This window comes from Sinocyclocheilus rhinocerous, unplaced genomic scaffold (assembly GCF_001515625.1).
Source record: "Sinocyclocheilus rhinocerous isolate Xijiao unplaced genomic scaffold, SAMN03320098_v1.1 scaffold792, whole genome shotgun sequence".
Lineage (NCBI taxonomy): Eukaryota > Metazoa > Chordata > Actinopteri > Cypriniformes > Cyprinidae > Sinocyclocheilus > Sinocyclocheilus rhinocerous.
The window spans coordinates 51,359-63,703 of NW_015626872.1; the positions used below are offsets into that span (position 1 = coordinate 51,359).

At 36.2% G+C, this 12,345-nt stretch overlaps 1 protein-coding gene across 1 annotated transcript; it reads right to left on the bottom strand.

Moving 5' to 3' along the window:
* Nucleotides 1-403: 403 nt before the first annotated feature.
* On the bottom strand, nucleotides 404-8,749 carry LOC107720167 (matrix metalloproteinase-25-like). Its single transcript, XM_016527804.1, has 9 exons — nucleotides 8,498-8,749; nucleotides 6,695-6,827; nucleotides 6,187-6,331; nucleotides 5,826-6,115; nucleotides 3,722-3,815; nucleotides 2,831-2,913; nucleotides 2,279-2,431; nucleotides 1,895-2,182; nucleotides 404-708 (listed from the first exon to the last, which is right to left on the bottom strand). Exons 1-9 carry the CDS (start codon nucleotides 8,603-8,605, stop codon nucleotides 458-460), a joined length of 1,545 nt encoding a protein of 514 aa, XP_016383290.1. The 5' UTR covers nucleotides 8,606-8,749; the 3' UTR covers nucleotides 404-457.
* Between the last annotated feature and the right edge of the window lie 3,596 nt (nucleotides 8,750-12,345).

Below are 12,345 nucleotides of genomic sequence, written 5' to 3' on the forward strand. Positions count from 1 at the left end.
TGACAGGTGGATTGCCGCTGCTGTCACCGCCGTCGAGCTAGGTGGGCGTGGTTTCAGCAGCCAGTTCCCGCCTCTTTGCCCATTTTTGATTATCCGGGAGTGAGGCGCGGTGACGTGCTGCCAAGATGGCAACGGCTGGCTCCGCCCACTTTAGGCTTTAAAACGCTCATCAGAAGTCTACGGGTGACGTCACGGACACTACGTCCATGTTTTTATACAGTCTATGTTTGTAACTTTGCAGATATTGTTTATGCTCAAACAGCAACATTACACACTAACCAACGTTAAAAAAGTGAAATCGCAATGAACCACCCCTTTAAACTTGCATAGATCAAAACATGAAACAAAAGTTGCTCTTAAGTAATATTTGAATATTAGATATCATTTTAAGTGCTTTAAAACAGTCCTTAAAAATAATGATGATGATGATGATGTTGTCTTTTTATTGCAAGTGGCCCTATATAAGGACGCCTGGATAAAGCAGTAATATGATGAACAGTAACCAGGATGAAGCACTCATCTGTAAGGCTCCGTTCAGGCCACAGTTACATTCTCCTCGGTCACGTGGATTGGTAGGAAGTGTGGTTGGAGTCGGTTCTGGACACATCATCCAATCGACTGCGGTTGATTTGTGACTGATGTTGTCTTGGTCCAATCCTCCGCTCTTCAGAATCCAATATGAGTTGTCCTTGAAGAAATAGGCATCTCCTGAGAGGTTAAGAAATAAACTGTATGTTTATAAAATGCATATAAGTTGGAGAAATGTTGATTAAAATAGTTCAATCTAAATAAAAATATATTTGTGTGCAACATACTACTGCATTGTGTCATTCAGCATTCAAAATTTTAAAGCTACATTAATGCTGCAGATTGAATGTTTACATTTACTTTTCTGGTGTCTTCTGCATTGCCAATCAAATAATGAGTGAAAAACAATTGTGGTTGATATTAATTCTGCATAATTTGTTATGCTGGACATGGAAGATCAAACAGAGCGCACTGCATTGTGAGTTTCTGTATCTGAAAGTGTCATTAATGTACAATACCAAATAAACTATTCTATTTATAATTATATTTGAACGATTTAGTTGAATAATTGCATAACCAATGACAGACAAAGCAGAATCCCAGTAAAAGAGATTCAGCTGAAAGGCAAATATATATATACTGTGTATATACCCCATGCTTTACAATACGATAAGTATTCAATTATAAAATATAACAATTTGTAGGCTAAACCCGGAAATGAGTTAGCATTTTAGCACTTCCAGCTCCATCGTCCTGAAGTCAGTGGGTTTTTTGAATGGGTTTTTGGCTAAATGTCTGAAATAATATCTGTGGTGAACACAAACTCTAGATATTTTGACACTTTATGTTGCATTTTCATGAAAAAAAAAAATCTGAAATACCTCACTCATGATTTGTTTTAACCTTTTATTTGGCCTACTCATTAGTCTACAATTCTAACGCAAACTTTCAGGGAAAATGTCTTTTAAAGAGTTTTAATTTTTTTAATAGTGGTGACATTGAAGTTCGTTCATATTCTACATTTTACTTTTTTTTAATTCAATCGTATTTAGGCTTTAAAATTTAAAGTTGTGTTCATTTGAGAATGAATAAAATGTGTAAGAATCATAAACTTTTGTTGGTCACGGAGCTTATTTTCTGCAATAATCCAAAAGCCAATGGAAAAATTCTACGGAGTTTTTGTCGTGAGAACCATGGTGACGCGAACTTTTAGATTGGCCTACAAAAATACATTATTACTGCAGTGCTCTATTCTGAACAGACTGATATGAGTGATAACAACTGAAGCCAAAGCTATAGTATAAGCTGATAATGTAGCAGACTAGCTGAAAATGCACTTGAGGTAAACAGACTTTCTCTACATTACCGTCTCCCCAGGTGATGATGTCATCAGGGTCACTGGGCGCGCCCTTCCAGAGGGAGGAGTTTCTGGGATAACCCGCGTCTGGACGCCGCCTCCCAGACTCCAGGCCTTCGGAGAACCTCCAGAACTCTCCACCGCTGAAGATGTAGGTTTTTCCATTATGAGCCCAAATAAAGGCAGCGTCCACCCTCTTCACCTCACTTCCGTCATGAGAGAAAAGCCCCCAGTCTGACAGCGGATGTGGGTAGCCAGAAACCGCCACTGTGTCTTTAAATACCCAATACTGTGAGCCTGTGTGGAAAAAGTTACGCATTCACTTACAGAAATTTGCTTTTTCTAATTGATTTGTCCTTCCATTGTGCCCCTATTGAGTAAAAAGGAACCAACCTACGAAGAATATGATCCTGCTATCCGTTTTTCTTTCATAAACTGCATCTATCTTGTTGGTGCCGGGAGGAAGACCAATCCAGAAGTTTTTTATGAGAGCAGGGTGGAAGGACACAAGAGAACCAGTCCGCTGGATTCGCCAGAAATATGGACCTAGACAATATCAAAAGCCAAACAAAATGTTCTTCTACATTTTTGTTTCCTACTTTCTCTTCTTTCAGACTAATGGAAAGAAAACATCCATAATACAAATGTGTTTATTTTATTGCACTTATCTATTTCCATCTTAACATTTCTTTGCTGGAAATTTGCACAAATTAGTGCATATTTCCGTAGATAATGCATCATTTCCATATGTAGGCCTAATCATTACATTTATGAAAACTTGTAATAATCATGTGAATAATCAGCTGGAGAATGTATGATGGCATCTATTATTTCAAACTTGTATTCTTGCATTAAAACAGCAGGCTTAAATCTTGAGCAAGTGGATTTTAAGATGATCAACTGGATCACAAAATCTGTGCATTTGTAAGACTAGTCATTGGATACCTTTAAAAAAGAAAACATCTCCTCTGATGTTTGCCACTGCATCAAAACCTCCTTCACAACGATTCTGGACTGATGGATCAGGTCTAGACAAAGAGAGAGGTCACAGAGTTCATTTGATATTATTGAGTGCTGGAGAAGTGTGTATCTACGCTACCATTCAAAAAGTCTCTTCTGCTCACCAAGGCTGGGTTTATTTGATACAGTAAAAACAGTAATATCGTGGAATATTATTACAATGTAAAATAACGGTTTTCTATTGTAATATATTGTCAAATGTAGTGCTGTCAAATGATTAATCGCGATATTTTAAAAATTAAAGTTTTTGTTTACATAATACATGTGCGTAGTGTGTTTATTTATTATGTATATATAAACATAACATATTTTTATTAAATATATACATGCAGGTGTTTGTATTTATATATACATAATAAATATGCACAGTATACACTCATATATTATGTAAACAAAAACTTTTATTTTGGATGCGATTAATCGCGATTAATCGTTTGACAGCACTAGTAAAATATAATTTATTTCTGTGATCAAAGCGGAATTTTCAGCATCATTACTCCAGTCTTCAGTGTCACATGATCCTTCAGAAATCATTCTAATATGCTGATTTCCAGCTTAAAAAAAGCATTTATTATTATTATTATTATAAGTTTTGAAATAGTTCTGCTGCTTCACGTTTTTGTGGAAATCATAATACTTTTGTTTCAGAATTCTGAAGAATGGAAAGGCACAGCACAAACAAACAGCATCTTTTGGAGTGTATAGGTCTTTACTGTCAATTTGGATCAGTTAAATGAGGTCTTGTTGAATAAATGTGTAATTTTCTCACTGACCCCGAACATTTGTATGGTATGTGTCTTGATAAACATGACTTACTGTGATGGTACTTTGGGTTGAGGTGGACTTGGTGGTTTGGGTAAGTGTGATGTAGGATTATTTGGGGATGGTGTTGACAAGATGCTCTTCCTTCCTGTCAAGACACAAACCAGAACCACAGCGACAAATTTACATGTGGTCAGTTCCGTGTATTATGATAAACTGAAACAACAGGTTTTCAGACAATGATCCATAACTAATCTAATAAATGAAAAAAGAGTTACACTTACATTTCATTTAATTTTACATTCCTGCTGCATGTCCTTATTAAAGCAGCACTATGTAACTTTTGGCGCTCTAGCGGTTAATAAACAGAACTGCACACATCCCGCGGAAGAACATTCCAACCGGAGCTACTTCTCTAAGTTTATGTCTATGGCGATTCACGCAGGTATGTGTTACTCCGCAGCGGTGACGACCCGACCAGGCTACAATAGTCCAAATATAAGTACTTATTATTATAAGCAGTGTTGGGGGTAATATATATCAAATAACGCCAGTTACGTAATCAGATTAATTTTTTCAAGTAACTAGTAAAGTAACGCTCTGAGTTTTTTGGACATATGTTAGCAGTGCACTAATACTAAACTTATACACTTTACAGCTGATTTTTTGAAGTTGTAAATAAAATATAGATTATCGGAATGCGTTTTACAAGAAAATACTATTTTACTGTTTTATGTTTAATTGGTAACACTTGCTTATTAGCATGCATATTACTACACTCTAAAAAATGCTGGGTTAAATACAACCCAGTGCTGGGTAAAATGGGTTTGTCCCTTTTTAACCCAGCACTGGGTTATATTTAACCCAGCATTTTTTAGAGTGTAGGAGTTTATTGAGGGAAAAGTCAAGTGAAAAAATGTTCCCTGTTCAAAAGTGTTATCGTTTAATTCAATGTGTTTCTTTGTAATTAATTGTGTAATTGACTAGCAATTTCTGAGTGAGAATTGTTTCTACATTACATTTCTTTCAGTATAGCAATAAAAATTAATTCTCAAATATTAACTGGTTTGGTAACGACAGCTTAGAAAGCTGCTCTCAGATCAAGAAAATGTGAGAGAGAGAAATCAGAAAAGAAATGACATTTCTGATCATCATTATTCATTATGTTTATCTGGATGAAATGTGTTTGTCCCTATTTTACCCAGCACTAGGCTGTATTTAACCCAGCATTTTTTTGAGTTTAGCATATTGGCTATTTATTAGTACAATAAAGCACATATTAATGCCTTATTCTGCATGGCTTTATTCTAGATCCCTTAATCCGACCCCATACCTAAATGTAACAACTACCTTATTAACTATTAATAAGCAGCAAAGTACACTGTAAAAAAATGCTGGGCTAAATATAACCCAGCGCTGGGTTAAAAAGGGACAAACCCAGCTATTGTCTTTCAGTATAGCAATAAAAATTAATTCTCAAATATTAACTGGTTTGGTAACGACAGCTTAGAAAGCTGCTCTCAGATCAAGAAAATGTGAGAGAGAGAAATCAGAAAAGAAATGACATTTCTGATCATCATTATTCATTATGTTTATCTGGATGAAATGTGTTTCACCAAATATAAACTCAAATTTTCTCAAATTAATGGCATGATGGAAATGACAGCAATGCTTATTTGTTAAGGAACAATGTCATAGTATGCGTAAAGTCAAAACTTTGGGAGAATTTAATGTTTTAACATTTAAAAATGAAGAGAAATTAATTTTATAGTTTATTAAAAATTTTTTATATAATATACTGGGATTTAAAAGAAAATTAATTTTCAGTAATATCGGAAGAGAGCAAAATCTAAACTAAATTGCGCTGGATAATGGTACTAATTTGCAACACTGAACTGAATTGAAACAAAACTAAACTGAGCTGAAAAATGACACTATTATCTTCTGTACAGCTGCTTTACACCTAAAACTGAATTGGTTTAATAATAAACACTGTTAGTTTCCTGTTTATTCATGTGAAGCTACTTTGAAACAACCTGTGTTGTATAGACTTAATACAGCATTTTTCTTCTGTGGAATAATCCATAAATATTCTGTAACCATCGGGACTGTCATTCATCTATTAACCACTGACTGAATATTTAATAAAGTCTCTTGCCTAAGTAGGTCCAGCTCTCCTCGTCGTCAAAATGTGTATCCCCAGCAACATCAGCCTCCCCTGGGAAGAAGGCATGAGCAAGTGTCCCTCCCTTCCCGTCAAATGGATACCCGTCGTCATGGAGCGAGCGGGCGAAAGAGATCTTGATATCAGCTCTGTCCTGCTCGCTCGAGGATGTAGCGTGAAACTTGAGGTTGGTGACGTCACTCCAGGCTTTGAGGGCATAGACCATTATAGACTCCACAGCATTGGGTTTGAGGAACGGAGGGAGAGATGGGTAATTCTGGATGCTAAAGAGGAACAAAGATAAGTCAGCGGCTGGGGTTATTGTATGGGACCGTGTTTGTTTAACAATGCAGACCTCCATGTGAGGTCAGACTTTTTCCAGCGAAGCCCAGTGGTCGCATATCTTCTTTTCCTCCTCCGCTTTTTCAGCATGTCCTCAGACCCTATAATGTCTGGAAGTGAACACCGTGGCGTGTCCATCAGTTTCAGGGTGTCACTGTCTATGGAAACACAGGACAGAAGGTCCTAGATCAATATATAGACTTACAGAGATACAGAGCCCATTACAATACATGAAATAAAAACCCAAGTGGGGAGGAATAATTCTTTCTCTCGAAATGTATTGACCAAACCATTTACAAGCCACCAACTGAGGAAAAAGTCACTCTAAATCTTTTCATTACACTTGCGTTTATGAAGAACTGAAAACATCGTTTTTTGATTTAATTTGATTTGAAAAACCAACAGGGAAATCTACACTGCTGAAAGAAACGGGGAAAAACAGAAAGAAAGAAAAAAAAACACACAGAAAAAGGCTTGTGAAACAATGCCGTTAGACCATTTCCTGCCTGTGTTGCACTTACCAAGTTTGCCTGTGTCTTTGAGGCCAGCGAAACGCTGCATTTCTTTGATGGCTCTCTCAATGCCTTCTTTAGTCTGCAGCTTTCCTGTGCGGGGGTCCGGAGGGGGCAGATATCCATACCTGCTTAACCAATCCTAAGAAAAATCACATGCTAAAAATGTTACTTTAACTTACCAAAGGCAAAAAGACACCTTTTTATATTATATGTGACCCTGGACCACAAAACCAGTCATAAGGGTCAACGCAGTGTGTCCAACACATCATTCAATCAATAAAGAGACTTTCAAATTACATTTTGCCAAGTTTTTGATAATTCGTAGAAGGTCGAGGTGCATTTTACACAATTATGCGGAAAGTGGCAAATTGCTAGCAATCTTATCTCTGCTGCATAGCCTATTTTGGAGCGGCGGTCTTGAAAATTTTAAAAATGCTTGCAGGTAAAAATGTTCATTTTAATTTTATCAGAAAACTGGTTCATTTTTGAGGTTCTTGTGTTATTTTGGGGAAGAAGCAACGCAGTGTGTCCAACACATCATTCAGTCAATAAAGAGACTTTCAACATGTATTTTGCCAAGTTTTTGATCATTCGTAGAAGGTCGAGGTGCATTTTACACAATTATGCAGAAAGTGGCAAATTGCTAGCAATCTTATCTCTGCTGCATAGCCTATTTTGGAGCGGCGGTCTTGAAAATGTTAAAAATGCTTGCAGGTAAAAATTTTCATTTTAATTTTAGCAGAAAACTGGTTCATTTTTGAGGTTCTTGTGTTATTTTCGTCATCATGACTTAAAAAGCTACGACTGTAGGCTATTGCAAAATCTATAATTATTCATGAGAACGCGTGTCCTTATCCTATAAGAAGACACATTTGTGACCCTGGACCACAAAACCAGTTATAAGGGTCAATTTTTTTAAATTGAGATTTATACATCATCTGATCAAGCTGAATAAATAAGCTTTCCATTGATGTATGGTTTTGTTAGGACAATATTTGGTCGAGATACAACTGTTTGAAAATCTAGAATCTGAGGGAGCAAAAAAATCTAAATATTGAGAAAATCGCCTTTTTAAAGTTGTCCATGATTCATATTAGAATTATCAGATTATATTCAGATTATCTCTTGGTGATGCCAGAAATATTCTCAAATCTTTTTACATGGCCACGGGAAGGTCCTTCCAAGCTTCTCTATTCTTTATTTATTTTAACCTATATTACGAGATATGGTGCAGCGATTTATCCAATAAGAATTATATGATTACATCATTGGGTCAAACAGCACTTTTTTTTTTATTTATTTATTTTTTTTACACAAATTGTGTGATTAACGTGGTGTGTAAAAGATCGAAACACACTTTTTGCGTTAAGAGGGTTAACAGACTTGTTGACTTTAATTGTCTCCTTTTCATATCAAGTGTAACTGTCCAATTAACAATTTAAACTGTTTTGGTCTCTTGTTTATTCTACACCTCAGTTAATTGACTAATGAAGAGAATTGAATTGTTGATTGTCACTAGAATACATGGACCTCATAAATATGAGGTCTGAATCCACAATTTAAACGCATATTCATGTTATGTAACACATTTACATTATGTAACACACACAAAAAAAAACCTCCAAGAAATTCCACTGACTAATATAACTTAAATCTGGCACACAGGGAATTTGCACACATGAAAGTATGCTGCCATATGCACATCAAAAACAATACAACCCAAACCCACGTATGACATGGTACAGTGTTTGTTTTCTTATTTATTAAAAATATTTAACTTATAGTATTGCAGAGTAAAGCTCATCTTACCACACCCCGAGAGTACTGGTCCGGTATCGGAGCCAAATGAACCGGAGAGATAAACACAAGCACAGTGCAGGTCAGGTAAACCAACCAAAGATATCCTGAGAAAGTCATCTGCCTGGATGCAATAAAAATGAATAAACAGCTGCAGACAATCTGCTTTTACTCTAAGGATAATGCAGCTTATTTTCTCATACCGTTATATGCGTTTCTCTTGCTACTTCAGTTTATCCCTCTAAGGACTAGGCAGGGCAGAGACCAATCGATGAGGAGCTCTCTCTCTCTCTCTCCATTACTTAACTGCATTAAATATGCATAATTAATATTAACATTAATTATTAAATTATGCCTTGATTCAGCTTTACCATGCTCAGATTTTTCATCAGTCAAAAAACACCAAAACCCACAAAGCACAAATTAGGTAAAGGTGCAGTCACACCCATAACGGAAAGAAACCGGATGTTTCAAACCTCACCAAACCGTTACAACACTCAATAACGCTCTATTTCTTAAGAGTTGTCACCCTCAGTAAAACAAACACTGCGATTATTATAAACCAAAAAACTGAATGTGTATTTTTTTCTTTCATCTGCAGTATTTTATAATTCCCCTTTTAAAAATCAATAGTGAAAATACATAATCACTAAGGTGCTTTTTTTATTTTTTATAATTGAGACATCAGTGACTCAAATGAAACTTTAAAATAATAATACCTAAAATAGGATAGTGTGACAGGAAGTAGTTGCAGGAAGAAAAGATCACAGGGGACCAGGAAATTTACAGACGTGTGTGTGTGTGTGTGTGTGTGTGTATGTTTTAAGAAACAATTTAGGAGACTGATTTTACTTTGAAGTTTAAGGCCCCAGTGTATTTAACAGAAGTTCAAACATCTGATGATGATGCAAAGTCATGCAGTTTTGTAACACTCTTCTTGTCATAGGACAAATTTCAACATATTTCTCAAGGTATGTCAGATACATAAACATGTGGTAAGTGATGAAAAAACAGGACTTTGATTAGCAATATCACACCAAGACAGCTATTGTTCATAATGTGTGCTGATATTGAGGTGTGGTCACATTGGCATTGCTTGGCGAAGGCTGGTGAGTGTAATCCAGTCATTTCACTAGGAATCCGCACAGTCATGAAAAGTTCCCCACACAGATTTTTGCTCATGTTCAAGCTGGTCACTCAAATTCACTGCGCGGACCAAGAGAAGCTGTTTGGTTTGAAATCGACTTCTGTGTGAGCTGTTGACAATTGACTTTTTTTGCAAAATGTGACCACACCTTGATATTGCTTTTATACAACAGATCAATAAACCATAAATTAATATTGACTAACTTACATTTAGTTGAGTGAATGATACTCTGACTCACTCAAAGTAATCACTTTATGGAAGCTTGTTTGCGCCATGGAATAAAAATAAAAACATAAAATTAATTGTGACTTTTCATTTCACATTTTGTTCTGAGTATATATCTCACTATTCGTACCTTGTTTCTCCCAGTTCTGAGAGAAAAAAAGTCAGAATTTTGAGATTTTAATTCCGAGTTTATATCTCACAATTTAGACTTGGTTTCTCGCAATTTCTAGTTTAAATCTGACAATTTGGACTGTTTTTCACAACTCTGACTTTTTTCTCAGAATTGTAAGTTTATGGAAACAAAGTCTGAATAGTAAGAAATAAACTTGAAATAAAGAGTCGCAATTCCCTTTTTAATTTTTTTTATCCCGTGTCAGAAATGGGCTTCCATACTTGTCACCAATAACTAACCTGCGGATAGAAATTGTTTGAAGTTTGATTCATTTGTACAGTTAACTCGTGCACTGAATTGTTTGCCTCGGTTTCTCACATTGTAACGACATTCTTAAGACAGAAAACAAAAAGAGCTCTGGGTAAGGTGGATGTTTAGGCCTACCTGGCTGTCACCCATGGTAGTGATCAGTGACAGGACTGATCGTTTATCAGCAATGGAGTTTTTATTTTGTGCATGCAGCTTGTGAACGACTGTAGGCTATTGCAAAGCCTATATATATATACAGTATATGTACCAAAAAAAAGTTTGTAAATTGGGACACTTTTGGGGGACTTGAGACGAAATTTAAAGGGTTAGTTCACCCAAAAATGAAAATTCTGTCATTAATTACTCACCCTCGTGTTGTTCCAAACCCATAAGACCTTTGTTCGTCTTCGGAACACAATTTAAGATATTTTTGATGAAATCTGAGGGCTCTCTGACCCTCCCATAGACAGCAAGGTAACTACCACGTTCAAGGTCCAGAAAAGTACCAAGATGATCGACAAAGTAGTCCGTGTGACATCAGTGGTTCAACTGTAAAGTTACGAAGCTACGAGAATACTTGACGCGCGTTCACGACAGTACCATGACGCGAGCGTGTGGCGGCTCGTGTTTTCTTTGCGCAAAAAAAGTCTTCTCGTAGCTTCGTAACTTTACAGTTGAACCACTGATGTCACACGGACTACTCTGTCGATCATCTTGGTACTTTTCTGGACCTTGAACGTGGTAGTTACCTTGCTGTCTATGGGAGGGTCAGAGAGCCCTCAGATTTCATCAAAAATATCTTAAATTGTGTTCCGAAGATGCTCAAAGTTCTTACGGGTTTGGAACAACACGAGGGTGAGTAATTAATGACAGAATTTTCATTTTTGGGTGAACTAACCCTTTAACTCTCTAAAACTGCCCAAGTGTCTGTGAGCAGAGTCTTCATTTGGACTTCTTCCTCTTTCTCTTTATGTTGTCAGACATCATTTGTTTTCACTTCTACTTTTGATGACAAAGTCATACAAAGTTATTAACACGGCAGACAACATAAGGCACGCATGATCATATCTGTGAGCTCCAGAATGTCCATTTCCTGCTGTTTGAAAGTGCCTGCAACCCATCAGAGCTACTTCTCTCTCATCTTTCCCAATCTCCCAACTGCCAGAGAGTGCATCTGAAAGCACTATTAGTGGCACATGACACTGTATCGCTAATGCCTTGAGAGAGAGAGACAGAAAGTAAGAGGAAGAGAGATACACAGTGATATATTAATGGCTAGACAATCTGGGTTAATTCCTGCTTCACTAAAACTATTTAAAGCTAGTATAATGACTCATCAAGTGGCTTTGTTGTAGATTCAAGTATATGAAACTAGTAAATAGGATATACATAAAGAGATAAAAAAAAATCATGTGACTGGTGTAATGCAATGGAATATCCCTTTTGGAAGTGAAACCATTTACATGTGTGTATGTACAGTGAAAAAATGTTCATATGCTTATTTGGTTAAATGGACTAAAATGATTATGATCAATTGGGATGAAGATGTATTTGAGACAATTACAACATACAGTTCATGATTGCAAGATAGATATTTTATTAAAGGGTTTAATGCATACATGAAATAGGTTGACTATCTTGAGTGAACACAACATCCACATATAGTACAAGAGGGTCAAAAATGGACATAAAATATTTTAAAATACCAGTTTAAAGGAATAGTCAGATTTGGAGAAATTTAGCATAAAAACATAACAGTAATCCACAGTTAATCTACACGACTCCAATTAATGTCCATCAATTATGGACTCGAATTCTGTCCAGAAGAAACCGTTTAAAGCTAAAACACATTAATGATGGATTCGTTTCTCACAAAAACACAGCTTTTCAATTCACAATTCATTAATTGTTGGACTGGAGTGGTGTGGACTACTACTTGCAGATTATTGTGATGCTTTTATCAGCTGTTTGGACTCTCATTCTGACGGCACCCATTCACTGCAGAGGATCCATTGGTGAGCAAGTGATGTTGGTAAAAATTCTCCAAATCTGTTCCAGTGAAGAAAC

What these genes read in the sequence shown, in the direction of transcription:
- LOC107720167 (XM_016527804.1), bottom strand. Translation starts at nt 8,605, where the DNA reads ATGACTTTCTCAGGATATCTTTGGTTGGTTTACCTGACCTGCACTGTG. An exon ending in AAGTCTGACCTCACATGGAG is followed by an intron (nt 6,116 to 6,186) that starts GTCTGCATTGTT and finishes GTTCCTCTTTAG; the next exon opens with CATCCAGAATTACCCATCTC. An exon ending in GGAGAGCTGGACCTACTTAG is followed by an intron (nt 3,816 to 5,825) that starts GCAAGAGACTTT and finishes GTGTCTTGACAG; the next exon opens with GAAGGAAGAGCATCTTGTCA.